Below are 24,248 nucleotides of genomic sequence, written 5' to 3'. Positions count from 1 at the left end.
TTTTACACAAACTTGTTCTGTCAGTTTTCACATGAACAACAGAGTGCAACACCATGAATGTCTTTGAGCAGAGACTGAAAGCGTGGACTGCTATCTCCATTGGAAAGACTATCACGTCTCCCCTCTCTCTATGATGGCAGGCTTTTCATTGTACCTTCAAGTGCAGCTCTTTGGAACAGACCACAGACAGGGCTGGATGAAACTTTGTAGAAACTAGTTTGTTGCAAACACACCCATCCCCTCAGGACTACATCATGCAGCGTCTTAGCTTCACCAATCTTGACGTTTAGAGGTAAGTTTTAGTCTAGCTGTCCATTATTAATGATAAAAAGACAGTAGTTAAAAAGCTAAAGGAGGTTGTGCTTTAAAGTTTCTCTGTCACCTGTGTGAGGAGAGTGGATGATTTCAATGAGTCCTCTATTTTTTAGACACTTTTGACTGGAGATGCCAGATTGGGGCATATTTTTAAAAAATGGGGCAAGTTTGTAATATGAGGAAAAAAATGTGATAAGACTGAAGTCCTAGTTTTTGGCAATAATAAACTGTACTTAGTCAATAGTGGTATGGTTCACTTAATGTGAAATAAAACAGTGCCAAAGAAACCACTTCAAATATTCTAATATGAAATGTTGTAACTCCTACAGACAGGGAATTAGGAATCTGTGTGTAACAATCTCCCCACCCATCCTACATTAGAGAAAGACAAATAGTTTAGGCTATGTGCAACAGATTTCTGTCCCTGCATTGTGGCTGTTTAATGCACGGATATCAGGAATGGCAATGAAACCAAGAAAATGTGACTTACTTTAAATACAACACCAAATTTCCTTGCTGGGGTACTTCTGGGAAGTGATGGACTGAAAGGTATTCCGCAGCAATGTCCCTTTTCCAAATGTACAATAGCATGACCTGCTATTGTATGTTTGTAAAAGGGCCTGATCGAGACCTTGCGTAGACACTGGGTGAAAAGAATGACATGACATCTTATGTTTCCTTCCACAGATTGCTGCGGAATACCTTTCAGTCCATCACTTCCCAGAAAGACACGAATGTCTGGATGCTCAGTGTTGGAAGTGATTCGCAGGTTAGAGCCTCTGTGCAGCTCCAGATTACCTTGTTAAAGAAGCTGTCTGAAAGGCTGTCCTCTCTCAGAAAAACACACTGCAGTCAATTTCAAACTGGAAATCTCAGCAATCCTCCCCTCCCTCCTTTTTTTCAATCAGCTGTGCAACAGCAGTGTGCCTGTGTCTGCTCTAACCTCAGTGATGAGCATTCTGGAAGCCATGGTGAGGCGGGTTCTGGGGGAGAAGTGGCTGGTGATCATGATCCTCATGCCGGCCTCGGAGAAGGACAGCTGGTGGGGATACGCTGACAGCAGCTCATCTACCATCAGCACGGATGGCTTCCTGTGGTGGTTCGCTACAGGACACACACACACACACATCATGACCACTAGAAAACACACAAATCTACTGTACAGTGTGCTCTACAGGCACACTGCCGTTGCACTGATTGCAGTGTCATGCACCTTATGTAGTTTAATACAACTGTCATCTTACTACCTGCCAAAGTTACTTTAAATCACTTGAAATCACTTTAAATCCCTCGACATGTGTAAATACTGTATATTGACTTTTAATACATTTAGTATTTGTAGTGATTTTAAAATTAGAAATGTTTTTTATAGTATTGTACAGCAAGGTTTTCAGAGTATACACTAACCTTTAATGTTAATGTTACTAACCTCTCTGTCCTGTTTTTTTATTTCTGTTGTTGTATGTAAGCTGCTGAATACTTGAATTTCCTTCGGGATTAATGAAGTGTCTGTCTGTCTGTCTGTCTGTCTGCCTGTCTGTCTGCCTGTCTGTCTGTCTTCTACACCCTGGAAAATCTGTGCCAAAACAAACATATATCTCAGAGGCACACAGTCAGATCCATGATGACTGAGTAAGCCTAATATATCCTATGCCTACACAAAAAGTAATAAAGTAAATATGGAAATGAGCTGCATGGAATGACTATTTCCTAACTGCATTAGAGTTCAGGAGGCAATGAAGCTCAGCTTAAACACTGCGAGCAGGTTTAACTAGTGAGCCTAGTTCCATTCTGAGGTCAAACCTACACCTTCACACCTCCGTAACTCACATGTATTTCCTCTTGTTTAACTGCTAAAGTGCCCACTGCTAGTGTACACCCAGCTGTTTAATCCCAGTTGAACAAAAAGTAAACCTTTTTTCAACAGAACAGCCGTAGCATCGCAGCCATCATCCAGTTCAGCGTTACTGGCAGCACCATTCCTTAAACTGGACGAGTTCTTCTTCCGTCTCTCCAGAAAACGAACAACGTGAGAGTTCAACCTGAAACACAAGTCAGGGTAACTCTACAAACTACGCAGTACATGTAGAATTGCCAAATAGCATCAGATTTTTGTACTATTTATGTTCAAGGAGCTACTGCAGGCTTTTATAGCTGAAGCAAAATGACCTCGGTTTAGTTTCACAAAGTAAAAGTATAGAGTACTTTACCCAAATCAATTTTTAGAACAGGTTTCATAACTTCAGGGTCACTCACTCATAGTTATAAAGATGTTATTTACTCTATCAATTTACACTTTTGATTAAACAGAAAGAAAGAAGCTTTTCAAATCTCTCAGGATACACTCACTGAGATATACCGTAATGTATAATTCTCTTAGTTTCCTTTCTTCATTCAGGTCTTGTAACTGCTGACTCATACTCACTTCATAATCAAAATGTAGACAAAATACATCAGAATCAGCGTGAGAGCTTCCCACCTAGAAAAGACAGGTGGGATCAATTCAGAATGAGTTACAATCTATCCTGTAATTTGCAGCTGTAAGTACAATTAGTGACATTTCTTTGGTTAAATCTTGGGATTCATTTTAAACGGTCAAGACTAGTAAATATCTGACTTACCAAACCACTTTTTCATCATATATGAACTGTAACAGAATGAGAAAAATAGTAGAGAAGTGACCATCACATAAATACTATATATACTATATATATATATATATATGCGCATTATATCTCAGTTGTGCTTTTGAATTTGTTGATCTGGTGTTAACTGTTAATTTATGGCAAATCTTTAAATGACACATGACGAAATATAATTTCAAGCATAGATTTGGACAGGGTTGGGCATTAAAGGGTTAAAGAATTCTCTACTGTACATTATATGCTAATATCAGTTCGTTCCTTACCACTATTAGAGCAGTTATAGACAAGGTGTAGTAGACAGAGTCTCTGAGCAGAGGCCAGCAGGACAGACGTATCGTCTGAGAAAAAGAAAGACAGAGAGAAGGCAGGACTGAGATGATGTTAAAACTTGCCGACACTGAACTGCATTTTTGTCCTGTTGAGTAACACATCCCACAAGGTACTCACTGCTGTGCACTACCCAAAAGATAAACCAAGTGCTGTGTGTGTGTGTCTGTTTGGGTCTTATGTAACATGTAATCTAAATCAGGGGGAAAAAAAACAACTACTTTCAAGTGTGTTTCTCTTCCTCGTGGGATTACAGCAGAACGGGACAGATATTGTCTTCTAACTCACCCCACACAGAGGGCACAGTTTCTACCTGAGGTTTTTAATGTCAACTGTGACGCAGCAACTTCACACTAGCATGTGGCAGATGAAGACAGAGCACAGAGTCTGTCTCAGTGCCTCTGTATAAGGTGGACATCGCCGTTCAGTAGGTGTCTTTGCTTTCATTGCACTCATTAATACAGAGATTTAAATGCTTGCCAAAAATCTGTGTGTGTGTGTGTGTGTGTGTGTTATGTTCTGTACCTGCAAAGCAAATATCCCACACACTCCAATAATGCAGAGGATGTTGAAGACAGCAGAACCCACGATGGTGCCGACCCCAACGTCACCTTTAGTGATGAACACTCCTGTACAGAAGGAAGCATAGATGACCCCACAGCAAGCTGTCTGTCCACATTTTAGATGGACAAAGTTGTTTTCTGGTCCTACAGGTTTGTCTGATTGTTTGCTGAATGAACTACTAAAGGTAAGTCAGAGACATCAGTTGTATAAGTTCAGCCTTCTTCTCAGAAATATTACATAAGTTGCTTTGTGATTAATGAATTTCCCTCAACAGGTATGTGAATGTAATGCCACTACCGTGTGTGTGTGTGTGTGTGTGTGTGTGTGTGTGTGTGTGTGTGTGTGTGTGTGTGTGTGTGCGTTCCTCACCAATGACAGATGTGAACAGTTCAGGTGCTGAGCTGCCGGCTGCCATGAAAGTGGCTCCTGCAACATCCTCACTCAAGTGCAGACGCTGATGGACAGGAAAAGAGCCGTAACAGGACAGAGATTCATTCCAAAAATTAGTGAGAGTGTGTGTGTGTGTGTGTGTGTGTGTGTGTGTGTGTGGATGGATGCTCAGTGGAAATACAGTAACCACCTGCACTGGTTTCTTACCTCACATATCTTCTCCAGGGAGGGAACAAAGTAGTCATCACACACCAGAGCCAGAGCATAGAACATGTACACAGCCTGCAGGGACCCAAAGACACATAAACAAAGGGAGAATCAGTACTCATAAACAAATGACCAAGACAGCTGCTGAGAAAATAGTAGTGTTTCATTTTCTGTATTCCCAGTGGTACCACTAATTCTGCCATTATTTGATGTTTGATAAAACTGAACCTGAGCCCCGGTCCAAACTAAGTACATACAATAGTACAGTAATACAAGGCTTGTCTTGAGTAGGCTGTGTGATACAGACTATAATTTCCTGCTGCTGAATGAAACACAATCAGAGTTCTTGTCTTAAGCCTCCAGTGAGACCCTTGAAACTTCACACCATTACTTAGGTCCCCTGTCTGCCTGTCTCACCTTTGACTCCTGAGCAAATTTGGGGGAATCTACCAAGTTAGTTATTTGTCTAGTTGTTTTCCAGGAACACTGTCAAACTGTACTCCTTCTTAGTAGCTAGAACAACCATCCACTACGTTGTGTCCTCCTTCATGGACTTTCATAATGCACTGTAACAATGGTTAGGACGAGTTCCCCAGGTGTTTGCTGTATGATTTGGTTCTCATTATCTTTGTTTTTCTTTTTTTTTTTTTGGATGGCTTTCATAGAATTATGTAATCGTGCTTTTGTCATTGTAAGTTTTGATTTGCACTTCATGACCTTGGTTTGGAAAAGCAGACTCACAGACTATCTTAAAGCTGACGTAAATCAGGGCCTCAAATCCCCAAAACACAGTAAGTTCAAGTTAAAATAACCAAATGCAATCCAAAGCCCTCCCATTTCTCTCTATCAGGAGGCAGAAGTATGAGTTGACTTCAAAGAAAAAAAAATCAGCATTTTGGAGAAAGTTCTTGGGGCTGAATGTTTTTTTTTTTTTTTTTTTTAAATTATGTCCAAACAAAAGCCAAAGCCCCATAATTAATATCTATCCATAACATCTGCAATACAGTATCTTAGTATCTTTACTTGTTTTTATCATTTTAAGTGAGAAGAAATCCATTGGGTAAAATATATTCCACTATAAATCAAAAGTTGGCATTGTTATGACTCATTTTTAGGCCTAACTGTATAAATCTACCTCCAGCAGCCAATGAACTTATCTCAGCACAAAGACTGGAAACAAGGAAACCGCTCTCAGACACATTTATGATTCTAACGCCACCTGCTGCTGAGTTGCTGCTTAAAGACAGCACTGGAGTAACCTTGATGGAAGGAAATATGCCCTGTTTTCTTCACCGGGGCTGGTTACACTGCTCCATAATTCATTCAGATCTATACAAATGAAGCCAGCCAGTCCATACATACATACATACATACATGTACACTCAGTCACATGTAGAGTGCTGCAGGTGACACTCACACAGAGGACATGCAGACCCACTGCTCCTTCAGTGCGCTCTTGGTTGGTGAAGTAATCCCTGGGGAACTCATGGATAGCTGCAAAGAGAGAAAAAACAAACACACAAACGCTGAAACATGGGAGGAAGGCGAAATATGAACAATTAAGTATTAACTGCGGGTGAAGGAAGATACCCCAAAGGAATGACTCACCAAGAAAGCACACATAAATAAAATAAAAACCAAATGCAATGAAGCCGACAAGCACAGATGCAGGATTTAACATCCAATAAGGTGACAGAGGTATAAATAACTAGAAGTGACACATCAGTGAATTCACATGAAAGCATTTGTTGAAACCCAAAGAGAAACACAACGAAAGGGAATACACATTTTTCATCATGATTCATCTTCTTTAATTGCTGCTTTTTCTTGTTATCGATTTTCAATGAAACGTCAGAGAAGAATCTCTAAATGACAGTTATGCATAAACGTCCAACAGCAGAGGGAAGACATGAACGAAGTTGTCTACAACAACGTACAGCTTTGGTCTGTTTTCCATTTTAAAATAGCTTGTATTTACTGTTGCTTCAGGTTTCTAGTCCTCAATCCTCCTTGTGGTTTCAGTCCACCCAGTATGAGGCAGCCTTCACCCATTCAACCTGCATCACTCCTACATCACTCCTACATCACTCCTACATCAGCCTCTACTGATCTGCAAATTATCTCTTCCTCCTCCCTGCTGTCATCTTTAAAAAAAAAACAAAAACGTGGTTTCTTTGCTCACGCTGCGTTCATTAAAATGTTGTGATTTTCCAGGTCTGCCGGGGGGTTTGTGAGCTGCCTCAGGGACAGTGTGTCATGCTCGCTCAGATTGTTCTACAGCATCACCACCAAGTACAGATGTAGGTCATGTTGAAATGCTTAATAGAAGAATTTCACTCAGTGCAGCTTCAAGTCCAGCTACTGGAGGCCAGCAGACAGAGAAGACTGGAAATTCTGCTGCAGTGTCTGGGGCCTATTTACCTTTTTTGGTTTTTATAGTGTAACCAGGCCTTTATATGGTGTGCTGGATACAGGTCTTTCCTCCTGATTACCTCTGTCCTCCCATTAACACACACTCCAAACTTCATCCATCTTCACCTATAGTCTTAACAGACTAAGTACAATGTTCCTCTCAGCAGCCTTAATTCCATGAGTACATTAAAGGTCATGTCAGGCCGTCACTTTAACTGTTTATTTTAGAATGATGCTAAGCTACTCAAGATTTCCTTCAAAATGTTTACAATAAATAGGAAGTGTTGAGTTATGTTAGCATGAGAATTTATGGTAACAGATTTAGCAATGTCAGCAGTAACACCCACAAAGGGCCAAATCTTCTGCACTGAATATACACTGCTATAGAGAGTGATTGTGTCACGGTTTGGGACGTACCCCGGGACCTTGGTGTTGGATAAATGTTCTCCTCCGGGACTGTTATGATGGGGAACACACCTGTGGATTCCCATTGGCATGTGCTGTGAATGAGTGAGCGTCTACTAAAAGTTCTGAAACTGTTACCAAATGTGTGCATTGTTGCTTTGAGGTTATAACAAATACTAGTAAGTTCTAAACCTTAATTTAAATGATTAATTTTATTCTAGTCAGTAGTCATATTCTCCTATGTAAAAAGTCTATGAGGACATTGCTGCATTCATATTATCTATAAATGTGTGTGCTAGTTGTTAAACCTCTGTATGTATATGTTTATCCAAACCATAGGTTGATCCAAACCCACTTTTCAGCCAGTGAACACTTGTGACGTGGACATCGAGGTGGTGCCTCAGAAGACTTGGATCATTAGACATCTGCAGTAAGATGCTGCAGATGTTTTATCAGTCTGGTAGCAAGTGTCCTGTTTTATGCTGCAGTCTGCTGGGGAGGCAGTATGAAAAACAAGGATGCAAGGCATCTGAACAAACTGATTAAAAAAGCTGGCTCTGTGGTTGGAATCAGATTGAACTCATTGGAGGATGAGGTGGAGAGACGTGCACTGAGCAAGATGGAGGCCATTCTGACAAACATGGATCATCCACTTCATATCTGCCTCAATGAGCAACAAAACATCGGAGGTGGACGACTCCTATCCCTGCACTGCAGGACAGAAAGATTCAGAAAATCTTTCTCACCATCAGTAATTAGACTATTTAATTCTAAAGTAAACAGATGAGACCCCAGATAATTGAATTTCCCTTTGGGGATTAATAAAGTTATTGTATTGTATTGTATTATCCAGCCTTTGTCTTCACTTGTTACTCTCTGCAGGACAAACCTGAACATGACTATCTCAGACTGGATGTGTTCAGAACCAGACCAGGTTTCCATGCCTCTACTGCTGATACACAAGTTGAGAGTGATTATTTGGAGTCCCTTAAGTTCAGGCTACATAAAGAAGGAACAGCATCCAGGTCTGAATCCAGCGTTCCACACATGCTCAGTGGGAAGCTGCACTGAGTGACGCATCACTTTGACACCACTCCGTCCCTCATTCCTCGACCCAACAGAGGTGACAGCATGAATGCATCCCCCACTGACAGCAGCGACAAATCACAACATGCCAAAATATGCCGCATCTTCATTCACAGCCATCATGTGCAGCAATTCTTGTTGTACATGCGTCTGCATACGAACGGCTGCGCTAAAAATAGCCTAAGCCCCATGTGTGTATGTATTTTGGATTTGCTTGGCTTGCTCAGTGTGAGTACTATCTGTGCTCTGTGAGCATGTGCGTGCACTTTGCCCGCTGTATGTTTGTCTGCTGCATGCGTGTGCTTGTGTAACGTGAACGCAGCCCAATGTGCAGTGACATTCTCCCTGTCAACAGCCGAAAGCCTGTGAGTCAGGCGGCTTCAGCTTCAGCTGTCCTGTGTGGCCCAAACACAACAACTGTCTGCTCACAGGAACTGACAGCAGCGTGGGGCGATGGAGGGGAGGAGGAGGAGAGAGATAGAGAGGGGGGGAGACGGAGAGAGAGAGAGGGAGAGAGAGAGAGAGATGGGGAGAGAGAGAGAGAGACGGGGAGAGAGAGAGAGAGACGGGGAGAGAGAGAGGGGGGGGGGAGATGGAGAGAGAGAGAGAGAGAGATGGAGAGAGAGAGAGAGACGGGGAGAGAGAGAGAGGGAGAGAGATGGAGAGAGAGAGAGAGAGAGATGGAGAGAGAGAGAGATGGGGAGAGAGAGAGAGGGAGAGAGAGATGGAGAGAGAGGGAGAGAGATGGAGAGAGAGAGAGAGAGAGATGGAGAGAGAGAGAGAGAGAGATGGAGAGAGAGAGAGAGACGGGGAGAGAGAGAGAGGGAGAGAGATGGAGAGAGAGAGAGAGAGAGATGGAGAGAGAGAGAGAGAGAGAGAGAGATGGAGAGAGAGAGAGAGACGGGGAGAGAGAGAGAGGGAGAGAGAGATGGAGAGAGAGGGAGAGAGATGGAGAGAGAGAGAGAGAGAGAGAGAGGGAGAGAGAGAGAGAGAGAGATGGAGGGAGAGAGAGAGAGAGACGGGGAGAGAGAGAGAGGGAGAGAGAGATGGAGAGAGAGGGAGAGAGATGGAGAGAGAGAGAGAGAGAGACGGAGAGAGAGAGAGAGGGAGAGAGATGGAGAGAGAGAGAGAGAGAGAGAGAGAGAGATGGAGGGAGAGAGAGAGAGAGACGGGGAGAGAGAGAGAGGGAGAGAGAGATGGAGAGAGAGGGAGAGAGATGGAGAGAGAGAGAGAGAGAGACGGGGAGAGAGAGGGTGACAGAGAGAGAGAGACAGAGAGAGAGAGAGAGACGGAGAGAGAGAGAGAGTGAGAGAGAGAGTGAGAGAGAGAGAGAGAGAGAGACGGAGAGAGAGAGAGAGAGTGAGAGAGAGAGTGAGAGAGAGAGAGAGAGAGATGGAGAGAGAGAGTGAGACGGGGAGAGAGAGAGAGAGACGGAGAGAGAGAGAGAGGGAGACAGAGAGGGAGAGAGAGAGAGAGAGAGGGAGACAGAGGGGGAAGCAAAAAAATGAGACTTGATTTATAAGATTTGGAATCTGACATGATGTGGAGCTGCCACAAAAGAAAAAAGAAAAAAGGGAGTGCATGAGCAGGAGAAGGTTAGAGGTGTGAATTAAAGCAGACCTTTACCTGGCTGTGGTCAATAGAGCTGCTACTAAACATCATTTTATCTATTCATTTCATCTGTTCATTATATTTTCTAATAGATCAGTTGTCTAACTATAAAATGTCAGAAAATCTTGAAAAATGTCGACCAGTGTTTCCTAGAGCTCAAGATGACATCCTCTTGTTTTGTCCACAACCAAAATATATTCAATTTACTGTCATAGATAAGAAACTAGTAAATATATTTACATTGAAGAAGCTGTAATCACAGAATTTAGACATTTTTTTTCTGAAAAAAAAAAACAAGAAACAACTCAGTTAAAGTAATAGTTGACAACTACGTGATTGATGAAGCAATTATTGCAGCTCTTCTTGTTAAAGATGCAGAGAGCATTAGAAAGTAATTATCAGTGGATGGACATCCTGGACACTCATCTTCCTATTCTGAAGATGAGTGTCCAGGATTCATAATTTTATATTGTTATATTAGTAGTGATGGATCAGGCTGCCATCACACAATACAAACATCAGTATAAACCCTCTCCCAGCACAGCTGCTGTCATGAATCTGCATGCTGCTTCATTTTATAATAAAAATATGTAAATGAGATAAACTATATTAGGAATTAAGCTTCATTAAAACAGCAAAACAGCTGATTAATGGTGATTGCTCCCTAATACCAGCAGAATCTCTCCAGAAAATGAGAAACCCATTATAGTTTCATTCCAATATAAATGTCTAAATGTTTTAATTTGGTCTGCCTGTTTGTTGATAGCACTTATTATAAATGGCTGTCAGTCTAAAAAGCAAAGCATTATGGGTTTTGTGATAGATCACATTCCTGCCGTTAAGATTAAAAACATATAGAAAAAATATGTAAATATGATATATTTAAAAAGTAATTCATACATTAATTTCAGAGACTAGTTCTAGTCACCATAATCAAATGTCAGACAAATGAAGGTGCACAGTGATGTATGAATGTATGTAGGAGTGTCATACAGCAGATGTTAACTGATCAGCAGTGTTGTCCACAATATTTAGCCCCTAAATGCCATCTCCCTTTTGGTTTTACTAAAAATGAGAAAAACTTTGGGAGCCATTTGTTTGCTGGACTCTTACAGTGTGCATGATTCTAACAGGAAGGAGGGGCCTGATGTTGCTGTGGTGTCGGTAACTTGAAGTTTCCATTGTAACACGTGCTTTTAAACAGTGCTATTCATGATACAGTGAAAAAACATTCACTAAAAGACTTTATGGAGCTGATGCAATTAAATGATCCATCCATTACTAGTGAGCGGCAGACTGAGCCCTGGACAAGCTACCAGTACTGTTAATGTAATTAGAGCTATCAGTAGAAACAGTGCAGAAAATCTCCGATAAACCATAAGCTGTTCTCATAGTTACAACACTGTGAGCCAAACAAATACATGAATGAAATAAAAAGCACACGCTCAGACACAGACACGTACACAGGTCACTCTGTGCAGCATCACAGGGGTTTGCATGTGCACTAATACATATGTGGGAATGTTGAGTCACACCATCTGGACCTGAGTTGATCTGCAGTTTAGTCTGGTCTGGATTTTCATCCCGAGCATTACATCCCAAACAAGAGCCACAACCCGAACCAGAATAAGACTGTATGAAAATATTTACAGAGACAAATTCATGTGCTATACTTGGGTTAAAAATGACTTTTTAAGCAATAGTATCAGCTCAACACAAAGATCAAACACTGAATTGAAGACCTGTAATATCTGCAGTATGACGGCGCTACTGCAGAAGATAGAAGTGCAACATGTTTCACCATTCTCATACATCTCTACTTACAGTTGTAACTAAATTTATGGTCCAGTATGGTTTCAGTACAGTGAAGAAACAGGAAATGCTGGAAAGGTCCCATATCGTCCCTTACTACTTAAAAAAATGAAAGCTGTAAGATATAAAAACGTTCACTTTGACTTATACTAAGAGTATGATCCAGGTGCTGACACACATAAATAACCAGTGTAACTGATGCAAATGCAGACAATGTGTTTTTCACAAAGAGGGCATGAACAGCAGCAGAAACAGCACATTGAGGACAGTCAAAGAAAACAGGAGTTCTACATTCATGAGGACCAGGATATTTAAAAAATTAAAAAGGTCATTAAACATCCCCAAAAATGACTGATTGACCGGAGCAAAACATGTTATTATGCTACATTTCTTGGACATACCTCCCAGTCTGAGCTGGCAGTATTAAATAAATCAAAGAAAAAAATGTCCACTAGGACAAGAGAAACATATTCACGTTCCACCATTAAAGCTCGACTGCTGTCTTTTTGTTGGGACATAGCCGTCTCGTTTGAATTTTTTTAGACTTCTTTAAATCCAGCTCTGTCTGTGAGCTGCTAACTTTATAGGAGCATCAGCTGAAGCTCAGATGTCAAATCTAGAGTCAGTCTGTTAGTGAGAAGTGTTTGCCAAGTCTGTAGGTACAAATCTGTCAGAAAACAGCTTTAATTTTGTTGCCAGTTCAATTCCAGCAGTGGAATGTCTTTTCCCATCGAACCCTCACAGCCAGGAAAACCTGTGCTTAAAGCAGAAAACACACACAGACAAAAATGGAACCTACAGCACTCTGAGAACATGCAGGGGAGAGAACAATTAGGTTCAGTCTCACATCTGACACATATTGTATGCATATTCATACACACCTTCACAAACACACAGGCTTGTGTTGGTACTGATGACATACTGCTTCAGCCAAATCCCACAGACCAAAATCACAAAGACAGCAACGTGTGACTGCTTCTTTTGCAGCATCTATGAGGAGTCTTTGTGTTTTCATTTCACAGATTAGGGGCTCAGTGAACCTGGCCAGTGCAGGCATGGACACAGGCCAACTCCATTTCTACAGGAGATGTGTGTTTGTGTGTGTGAAAGAGCATCGTCACAAAGCTGTTCTTTCTTTCCCTTCAGCGTGGCACAGATACAGACGCTTCCAGAGGAGACAATGGGCAGCATACCACTAAATAAGCACAACACATGAGAACATGTTTGCATATACAGCAGTGTTTGCTCTTACAGGGGCTTCCAAAAAATTTGGGTTTCCAACATTAGCAAATCCATCACATCTGCTTTTGTCTATACCAGAAATTATGAAAGATATTTGTGAATCAAAGCTCAGGCTGTCACAAAGAAACGTCTAGTGTGGTCTTTAACTGACTGATCCAGCTATTCCAGAGCTTCCAGTAAACTCTGTGAAATGTGACTGACATCACGTGCAGCTGAGGGGATTTGTGGAGACACCATAACATTTATAATCATATGTTATTATATCCATTAATATTTTGTCTATATGGGTGAAGCATCAACTTTCTCTGTGAACTCAGACTTTCTGTTTCAAACTCGATCACACAAAAAGGTTTTTTCGATGCATCATTTGACTCATTTTCAGCCCAAAATGAACAGATTGTGTTCCGCTGCTTCAGTCGACAGGTTGCTTTAATGGAAAACAATGAGGAATAGAAACATTTATGACAGTAAAAAGCTGCTACTGGAAATGATGCAAGACAGGAATGCTGATAGAAAACTGTTAAATGTGCGTAATGCTTTTATTTTACTGATCAATGCAGTTTCATTTTAGTGATACTGGGCAAAACGTTTCTACTAAATTTTCAGCATGAAGTAATTCAGGTTGTCAGAGAAGTAAATACATTTTTGCGCCTCTTCCTGGTTCTGTTATAAGACTTTAGAAAATGTACCCTGTGACAGGAAACGTTTCCTCCAGATCCAGAGAAATAGTGTAATGAGCAACAGAGTCCATGATGGGTATATTATGTGATGGAGTAATAAAATAAACAGAGGGCTTCACTCTGGAGAGTGAAATTTAAATCCCAGTGGGAAACTCTTAGAACATAGACAAGAGGCTGTGCTTAGAAATTCTGCCGACAGCTACTTCTTAGCAGTTTCAGACTGAATAAAAGGCCACAGAAGCTCTATCCAGCCCCACTGCAACTTGGATCAGGTGCCAAACTTCAATACGTCTTTGGCACCAACCAGTATGTGTCTACAGTAGCAGGTATTTCACGTCCAAAAGCACAGACAGCTTGTAGACTCCCAGGTCAGATTCCGTCTCTTTGACAAGACCACTTTCTAATGGTAAGAATTTTAAACTTTTTTGTTTTTGGTTGAAACGAGAGGCTTGGGTTGCTCACTCAAACAGAATTCTTCTGGTCTCTGAACCATTTCCCTCCTGGTGATTTAGGTTGCGTGCCATGTGTTTACTAGCTGTGTTAGATGGTATTTATAGTACTGCTGCCCTCTGTCCTTCTGGAGAAAAGCTTCTGTCGAGTACTTAAATGTTAAAACAATCAGTCACATGTGAGCATCTATCATGGTTCAGGATTAAGCAACCGGCCTGACATCAGTGCTGTCGTCTGCTTCTTATAGTTCACTAATGTTGTTAAATATTCTTTGAGAAAAAAAAAATGGAGTTAGTGACACAAAAGCATTGCATAATCTCCAGATCTAGAAAAAAAACATCTATATGATTTACAGTAGCTGGTGCATTAAAGCTGTTTCTGGAAGTGCATAATCTGAATTAACTGGTACTTGGTTGATGTAAGTGCAGCCTGAAGCCTCTCTGAAGGGCTTTATGTAGTATAGGATGAAGGGAGCAGAATGCACAATGGACACACTGTTATTAGTCTCTGTTAGAGCCCTTAGTGGGCTCAGATGAACGTTTGGAGAGGCCCACGAAGTGATTTACATTTACTCTTGCTTCCATGTTTTAAAATCTGCATCAGTTCTGACTTTTAAAATAGATTAAAGAGAAACTGCTAGATGGATTATATTTACAAAATCTATACTTCACATTTCCTGGGAAGTGATTCTTGGAAAAATAATACAGAAATTCAGAATAAAAAGGTCAGAATTTTGAGCAGGGCTCTTCAAACAGTTTCACAGCAGGTCATTTTATGTCACATGTGATCTCTGCCTCTGTGCAGTAGGTAGCTAGTATTATTCTGTATTTCATACCTCCGTGCCTGTCAGAACATCCAGTCCACAATTTTCCTATGCAGTCTAACATTCGCACCCTGGTCAGTTTTGTGCATGTGAAGAGTCGTGACTTCACTGCTGCTTCAGTATTGCTTAGTGTACACAGGACCATTATCTTTCTGCAGCAGTGCAAAAACATACATATTATAGATCAAATAGGGTGCAAAATGTGCGTTCAGCTGAATGTGTGGTAAACTGATTTGAGCTTGAATGACATGAACCTTAAAGACTTCAGCAGATGAGAAGACAAAGAATAACAATAACAAAAAAAAAATAACAGGCTGGAAAAATACAGGAGATCATAGACATACTGCACCAACCACACTGTGTATATGCTCACATAGTAACTCTAGCTAAAATCTGTACAATATATTGGCTGGTTTGGGTAAATCATTTGCATAAATAAAGCAAATACAACCTAAACACACCTCAAACCACTTTTGCCACGTGGAGGCAAAAAGCAATAAGCACAGCACAGACAGATTATGACCTTATAAACTTCATTAATGTGTTAGGTTTGAGATTATCAGAGCATTTTGCTGAAAGAGCTGCGTGCTCCTGGAAATGATGCTGGAACATCAGTGACACTAAACTGGCAAAGAAACACACTGAAGGAGACTAAAACACATAAAGATGAGAAGGGACAGCAGATTCTGGAGATGTTTCTTTGTGGGTTCATCACTACGACAACCCCTTTCACAATACATGTGGATGTCATGAAAAACACTGATGATAGCAGCTTTTAGTCCTTTAAAATAATAACACCTGGTTTCAATCTCCCACTCAGCAGATCCATGATGAGCAGCTGCACTGGACTCAAATGCTCCTCTCAAAACAAGACAAAAAAAATGATTTCAAGCAACTTTTACCTTGAAATAAGTGAAAAAAAATCTGCCAACAGAACAAGTGAAAAATGGCTTAGTAAGATTTCTTGAAATAAGATATGATATTTAGAATATTGAGATCTTAAAATTAGGTGGAAAACTTATTTTAAGCTATATTTTACCAGGATTGTCAAGCTTAGGTGTCTTTAAAAAAGCCAGACATGCTAAAAAAAAAAACCAAAAAAAAAACAGCAGTTTTTCACTCAAAAATCGATTTTTGCTGTCATGTAACCTCCTAATTTGAGATGTATTAACCCTCCTGTTGTCCTCATTTATGGGCACCAAAAAATATTGTTTCCTTGTCTGAAAAAAATCCAAAAAAATCGGCAAAAAAAAACTCCCCAAATTTCTGAAAATTTGCAAAACCTTCAGGAAGAAAATTCCTTAAAAGTTTCCCTAAAAAGTTTTATTTTTAAAAAATCCCTCAAATTTGGCAAGAAAATTCTTGTAAATATTTTCAAAAAATGAGTAAAAATCTTCCAAAAAACCCCAAAAATGGCTAAAGTGATTACATATATATCAGTAAAACTTTGGATATTTTCTTTAAGAACATTCACAAAAACAAAACCAACCAAAATCCAGCAAAATTCGCTGGATTTTGGTTGATTTTTTTTTTGTGAATTTTCTTAAGAAACATATTTAACATTATCTTTTTCCACCAAATAATGTTCAAAGATTTCCCCAAAATGTTGAAAATGTGGACATCAGAAGTTCCACGGTGAAAATACACTTTTTTGCCACATTTTCAAACTTTGAACCAGGTCAATTTGACCCGCAGGACGACACGAGGGTTAAACTTATTTCGAGTTTTCTTGTAAAATACAACTCAAAACAAGATAATTTCAAGATTGTTTGACTTAACAAGATATTTAAGATGCATTGTCTTAAAACAAGTCCCTCCATCTTGCTGAAATGTTTCTTGTTAAGTGAATTTATCTTAAATCAAGTGGGATGAGACATTTTGACTAAAAATAAGACAAATAGACTTGGTAGGATTTTGAGTTCTAACACAACAAGATGAAAATGCCTCGACATCAGGAAACTGAGCATCTCTGGCTTTTGGTGGCTTTTATTTAACATCAAGGCTACATTTACTTGTTAACATAATGAGTGCTTGCCCTAAGTGTGAAAAGAAAACAGTAAGAAAGATATCAAATCTGGTTGACAGTGGTTGTTTGAACTGGATGTAGTGGAGGCTGTCTTATGTTTGACAACTATACATTGATACATTCACAACATGAGATACTGATTTTACTAGAGAGCAACACTCTCTAAGGAGAGTGTCGCATGAATGTTGCTAGGCTAACAACTGTTTTCAGCCACTGAGATGAGTGTCAAAGTGTTTCTAATCTGCAGATCATTTTCTAAGAATCTGCTTTTGGAAATAGGGCTCTTACAACGGGGCCATTCTATTTTGGGGCCAATACAGTGAATCATGGCTGCAATTGCACATATTTTTGGGAATGACACAAATGTGAGACAAAGCTTTAGCCACACATATACACACTCGCACACACACACACACACACACATGTTCATCTGTCAAATCCCCAAGCTTTGTGAGATCAATGTGGATTGACCCTAGCATAGACGTACGACTCGTCACTCCAGGGCCAGAGAGCAGTCGACCCAACCTCAACCCACACCGCTGCCACCCCCAACACTTACGTAATACCCTGAGCGTTACATAAAAGCTCTGTGGCTCCAGTAGAGGCAGTGCTACACACAAGCAGAATCCTGCAAATCCTATACATCATTAAAGGGATCTGAGGATGCGGCTGTGTTTTAAGAGCCGCAGAAAAGACGCTGCTTTTTTCCAGATGACAGATGGCTTTCCTCCATCTATGACAAAGCGTGCTGTAGCATCTGTTGTGTTGGACAGAAAAACACACATGCAGGCATGCAGTGAATGGAGGGAAACCAAGCAACAGATGCAGCGTGGCTCTCATGTGAACACCAGGCATGTCCAAACTCTGCTTTTCACTTTTGCATCATGACCTTAATTTTTTGAGCAGTTTATGGCTTTTTTTTAAAAAGAAAAACTTGATTTATTTTAAATGTATGTCTGAATGCTGATGTTTTTTTTTTCACCGCACAATGGGCCTTAACTGTCTTGAGAAGTAGCATTGTCACGTGGGTGTTATCACTGACCACATTTTACTGACCAATAGGAATGATAGCTGCCATGCCCTGCTGGAAAGAAAACTTACAAAAACAGTAAGAGTTAACAAGTAACGCTTGTGTGTTCAAAATACAGTGGATAAAATCTAAATAAAACTTTTTTTTATTAAAAATAGGTCATTTCAAAAATAACCAATGGTTGTTGATATCAACAGAAGTGAAACACTTTACTGTTACAACATTATGCAGCTATAGTGCCCAGCCCTATTTTGTCAGATAATTTAGGTCTCGGTTTATTTCCATCACTGACATTGGAGGAAAGAGCATTGCATCAAAGTAGACAAGCTCTCCTATTGTTTTAGCTAAATTAGTCTGTTAAACGATATATTGAGCACACAAGATTTTACTGATCACACAGATAATGTCACATTTCAAAATGGCAGACAAAAGCAATGTTTAACTGCCAGCTTTATGAGGGCTCTAGTAGTTTCAGTCACTGGATGTAGACTTTAAATACAAGTCTGCATTTCTGCCACTTTCCCTTCCCATTCTGCTATCTGAGTGTTCCACAACGGAAGACAACTTACACACTTAAAATTTCAAGGTTCACCAACCATTTGGACTGTGCAATAAGGAAGGACTGCTTGATGCTTTTGGTGAATTAGCCATTTTAATGACCTGACCTTGCAGGGACACTGTCACTGCCTTTTGGCACTGCCCAAAATTACTGTGGTAGGAGTCAAGAAATACAAACGAACCAGAGCGATTTTACACCCACTATACAAGTATAAAGTGCAGTCAGACCATTCTCCAGCGCTGACACAGTGTTATGGAGATAGATCTGGCTATGCAAGACTAAACATTCCCTGTGAGCTCACAGAGCACTACAGCCAGTAGCTGTCCTAATCCTACAGATGCAGTTTAATGCATTGAGAAGTACTGTAAGCATTAGGGCTACTCTGACAACCTCATTTAGGTTCAGTGTTTTATGCAAACGTGTATTTGTTCTCTGAAGTGAGCTGGTTAAGACGCACAGTTGGTATGCCGTGTGCATGTGAACAGCGGCGGATAGGTGGGAGAAATATGATGCAAGTTTAAAATGTTCGACCCTGTGGCCTTGGGCCTGCTAGTCGTTAACAGTTTAGTGCATAAGAAAGCATCCAGCTACACACAGATACACAAACTGCAGCATGTGGTTGCATTTATTTTCTGCCACAAGTGCTTACAAGTAAGTGGGTGGCATTACCTAACATGTCAGACATTCGTCAGCATTCAGAAAAAAAGTGCAGAAATGAGATAAAACAAGGGGGAAGCACGAAGAGAGTTTGACTATTTGCAACACCTTCCTGGAAATCACTCACTAACTCAGCGCTAAATGAACACACATAAACATGGCAACGTAATGGCTCTTAACGTCTGCAGGAAACACGCAGGGAAAAAATCCACAGAAATAACTGTAAAGGGAAACAGTAAACAAGACCAACAGAGACAAAGCGAAGAAAAGAGAGAAGGGAAGACCAGAGGAGGAAAAGAGAGAACTTCAGAGTGTGAGTGAGCTGCCCTCAGCTCCTCCATTAACTGTTCCTCTGAGTGTCTGCAACCTCAGGCCACAATTAGAACCTTGTGAAGGGGGCGTCAGGTTCAAACTAGCCCACCCTGGAGCTACAGTAGCTGGGCAGCTAACCCTCACACAGCCCAGCGTTTTAGCCTCTCTTTGTCCTGGTCCTTCGATCAAGTATATTAGGTCTTTGGTAGAGTTGTTTTAATTTCCCTTATTCAGAGCTGTAACAGTGTAAATTTGATCATTTAGACAAACCGGTGCAACATGAATAAAACTGAATTTAACTGCACTGAAATTAAATGACCAAGTCTGAATCCTTGCTAGATCCTTATCAAATCTCTTTTGGTTTCATTTTTAGTATAGTGACTAAAGAAGACGTTTTTCATCACCTACTGCTCCAAATATCAGAGGCTCTGCTTCATTTACCACAAACAGCTTGCAGAAAGTACATCAAAAAGAAAAACTGAACCAAGTTTCCATTTGACCTCTTTGGAAATTCTAAAAATCGTACGCACTAATTAATGTTTTCAAAATAACATCACAAATCACAAATACACAAACAATTAACAAAACTGCCCTCGTATAGTTTGTGCAGCATCAGTGGTTTAACATGTTACAAAATGTCCTTTGTGACAGAGATTTTAACAGTCGTTATATTGTTTACAGTCGTGAACAAAAGATTACATTGACTTGTAAAGATCATGTATATCACAAGAGTCTTGAGTTTCCAGTGACTCGTACAACTCTCAGTTTTCTGCAGTGGAATGATTGAGACGTGCATCTGTCATAAAAACAATCATGCATGTTGGTTCTTTCATAGATTTATTGCAGGTCTTCTGAAAATATGACAATTCTAACAGTTTATCTCTGGATTTATCACTTAACTTTTCACCTTAACTTTCTGGAGCACTTTAACAGCTTTTACTTTATACTTATGATTTTGCAGCTTGCAAGGAACAGTAGGAAAAACTACAAAAATAAAACCCAAGTTGTTAAAGCTGATATTATCCACTGACTATGTTCACTTTCAACAGGCAAAGAATATTAAACAGTAAGGAAAATGCCACATTTTCCACCTGCCTTTTGGGTTTCCATATCTCTATCAATGCAAACCCAGCAGATAACATATGAGGTGAAGACATGAGCCCCTGACAGGACACATCCCCCATCAATCACCTGACTGTTAGCTCCTCACGCAGCTCTTTTATTTCATTTTATTTTTACCCCCCAGAGAGACATCATATTCATGGAAACATGTTTAGTTGTGACTTGGAGAGCAGAGTGACACCATAGTGAGGTGAGAAGAAAGGTAGTAAATAAATCAGGCATCATGGGAAGATAGGGTCAACGGTGGCTCAACAAGGAGGCATGTGAACATGAGAAAGATGATGAAAAACATGAAAAAACATGGAAAATAGATGAAAGGCATGAACTATCTGCAGCAGCTATGTAGACATCGGAGGGAATGAATGACAGGAAGAGCAGCGTTTTATTGCACATGCAAAAACTAGACACTTAACACTAGCTTGTGAGTGAGTGAGTGAGTGAGTGAGTGAGTGAATGAGTGTGCGTGTGTGTTACTTCCCAGTTAAAGGTTACATGGTAATACTGGCATTTAATCAGTTTGGCTGCAAACGCGGACAGCAACAAATCAGATTATGACCTGCAATGACCTGGGACTCAAGACAGAGAAATCCATACACTCTTTCTTCACTGTCTCACCTGTGGATGATGAGTGTGTGGTGTGGAACTAACATATGTCATATTTCCATTATGATGTGTTCTTATCACTATCCTTTTTATTGCTCTTAGGTCAGAAAATAATCAAACTCATAAAGCAGGTGCATTCTTTGCAGCTCATTCATCATTTAACAGTAAATACTGGAATTTGTAGGTCAGAATAGCTCTTGGTGTCCCAATTGGGGGGATATGCGAAAAAACTGCAAATTTCCCCTCGTAGGATTAATAAGGGATAATAATAAATAAATAAAAAATTACTTGTCACCTCTGCAAACAGGTTACTGCATGTGAACACTTCAGTGAATTAAACTACAGCTTCCTCTATGATGTTCTGCAGTCCACCAGTTTTTAGCATTTGGTCAATTCCATCAATTCCCGCCGCTCGCTACATATTTAGGTCAGGCGAATTGGTGTCTGTACACATGCATAACACACACCTGTGCTCAGTGCAAGGTCAGGGAATGAACAGTCTTGGCGGAGTACTGCGCTCTCGTGCTTTTCTTGTTAATTGACGTGACAAGCCGTGAGCGCATGTGTGCCAGGATGTGAAATAAACTTTATAACCACTGACAGACATGTCCAAATGTGATTCATTCAATAGTAAATGATCATTTTGTACCTTAAATCTACCAACCACTTCATGTTAAACCAGTATCTGGCTGCTGCCAATTTCCCACCATGGTATGCCAGCTTTTGTGTAAATGGGTTGGAGCGTTAAAGAGTTAATTTCGGAATAAATACTGTAAATTACAATGTTGAAACATGTTCTGAAAGCTGAAAAAAAATGCAACTTTTAAGCAATTGTCATTGTCTCCCACACTTTCTTCGCAACAAATACGTTTTAAAGAACGCAACTTACATCTCAATGTTTTAGAAAAGCTCCTGCGAATTCAGGGATTTTAGGCCACAACAATCTCGAAAAACACCCACAAAATCCATATATATATATATATATATATATATATATATATACATATAAAATTCTTGAGTGATTCATGGATGAAAGGAAGAATCTGGCTGGATGGAGCATATCCCACTGTAATTAGCTCCTTCACCAGGGGAATGTGTATATGCAGTCAGGAATGGTTTTAAATTCACAAACACTCTGACACAAACATTCATGCACATAGTTTATGCAGGATTCTGCTCATGAACAGCTGATAAATGAGGCCACACATGTTTAGAGGAGCAAAAAGAGGTGATAAAGTGTAGATAGTAAACTACTGCTGGGTTAATGGTTTTAGAATTACAGTAAAATTGGTCTCCTTGTTTCCATCCAGGATGCTGTATGTTTGTTACGTCAAGTGAAAATTAGTTCTACATGAATGTTCAGTTAGTTGGGTTCAGTGGTCTCCTCCATCTGTGTACCTGAGAAATGTCCTCCCTGTTCTGATCTCCTTGGTAGCAGTGTGTGCTCTAAAGGTCTCTGGGTGTAATATGGTCTGATGGAAATGTGTGGCATCAACACCAGTTAAGAGGCAGGGAAGGAAAGGAGGTCTGTATTTTAGGGTTCAGAAACAGACCATATGTCACAACATTAAAAACAAACAAGCCAGATTTTTCATGTGGTTGTGACTTTGCCTTCTTGTTGACTTAAAGAACATTGCTCACACCTTGATTTACACACACTGTCATACATGAAGGTAGATGTGTATGAGAGGCACTGCTCTGTCACTTGTCGCTCTGTTAATAATTCCCAGTGTTAATGCACTGCAGCCATGGAGTTCCATTTCAGCAGCAATCTACAGTACAGCTGAGCCCTGCCTCCTTCTGCTGCTGCTCTCAGCACAGGAAGCAGGACACCACTGTATCTACGTGTGTGTGTGTGTGTGTGTGTGTGTGATGCTAAAGTGTAGAGGCAGGGGAAAGAGATACAATAAATGTGATGTCATGACGAGCTGTGGAGACTGTGAGGTAGGATCAAAACACAGTCCCAGAGCAGAACAGAAGGCTGGCAAGATGCTTGTTGCTCGTGAACAGCACATGGCTGTTGTACTAATCATGATTTTGATATGAAACTTGTGAGCGCAGAAATAGTAAGACCTTCTCTGTCTTTATGCCCGATTGGATTTCAAAGGAACATAACAGTCCAACGTTGGGATATGTTGTCCTCCACTGTGGAACATTAGTGGTGCTAGAACAGTAGTTGCAGCTGAAATGCGTTGCTCAGATGCACTTACAAAAGAAGTAAATGAATAGCTTATTCTGACACATCTCAGCAACAGCAATTTAAAAATGTCAGACACTGCAGAGTATGCTAGTGATGAGCTTCACAGCACAGTGAGTACTAACAGTAAATGTTCATTGTTCTCTTTGTACTGCTTCTTCTCCATCTTCTATCCTGCTATACCCATCCCTCTTATCCCCCACTCTCACCCCAACAGGTTGAGGCAGACGGCTGCCTTCCCTGAGCCTGGTTCTGTTGCAGTCCTTTTTCCTTTCCCCTCTCTTTTTAGGGAGGGTCTTTTTATTGTTGTTTTTGTTCCTTCCCACCGTTGGCGACTACCTACTCATAGGGAATCCAAAGGCAACTTTGGATTGTTGAATGCTGTAAGATAAGAGTTGTGAATTTGAGCTACGTAAATTTGTCATAAATTTCCCTGCTGTGGGATCAATAAAGGTTTAATCTATCTATAAAATTGAATTGAATGTTAGTGTCACTGCATTTTCATAACATTATCTTATGATAGAATCGTGGCAGTCACCTATAACAGACATTCAGACCTGCATGCTGACATTCATCCATTCATTTTCAACCACGTCTCTGGCTCGTGGTGCTAACAGACTAAAGTTTTGTGTTTACTCTAACTCCTCCAGGGGCACTGTATTCAACTTCTTCTAGATGTCTGAGATCCTCACCTCATCTCCAGGTGAGCCCCTCTTATACAAACACCAATCAGAAATAAAAACAAAAGCTTTTAAAAAAGCAAGTAGTGCGTC

At 40.4% G+C, this 24,248-nt stretch overlaps 1 protein-coding gene across 1 annotated transcript in view; it reads right to left on the bottom strand.

Moving 5' to 3' along the window:
* slc24a3 (solute carrier family 24 member 3) overlaps positions 1 to 24,248 on the bottom strand; it is an 86,406-nt gene that overhangs the window by 10,182 nt on the left and 51,976 nt on the right. Inside the window, exons 3-11 of the mRNA XM_055018710.1 lie at positions 5,866 to 5,942; positions 4,449 to 4,523; positions 4,221 to 4,305; positions 3,813 to 3,916; positions 3,224 to 3,298; positions 2,937 to 2,962; positions 2,741 to 2,794; positions 2,230 to 2,357; positions 1,259 to 1,419 (exon numbers count right to left, since the gene is read on the bottom strand). Coding sequence (XP_054874685.1) covers positions 1,259 to 1,419; positions 2,230 to 2,357; positions 2,741 to 2,794; positions 2,937 to 2,962; positions 3,224 to 3,298; positions 3,813 to 3,916; positions 4,221 to 4,305; positions 4,449 to 4,523; positions 5,866 to 5,942 — 785 coding nt within the window. The remainder of the gene's footprint in view (positions 1 to 1,258; positions 1,420 to 2,229; positions 2,358 to 2,740; positions 2,795 to 2,936; positions 2,963 to 3,223; positions 3,299 to 3,812; positions 3,917 to 4,220; positions 4,306 to 4,448; positions 4,524 to 5,865; positions 5,943 to 24,248) is intronic.

Source organism: Amphiprion ocellaris, chromosome 16, assembly GCF_022539595.1.
Source record: "Amphiprion ocellaris isolate individual 3 ecotype Okinawa chromosome 16, ASM2253959v1, whole genome shotgun sequence".
NCBI classification, from domain to species: Eukaryota; Metazoa; Chordata; class Actinopteri; family Pomacentridae; genus Amphiprion; species Amphiprion ocellaris.
Note: the sequence above shows the minus strand (reverse complement) of the source record. Positions and strands in the feature narration are given on the sequence as shown.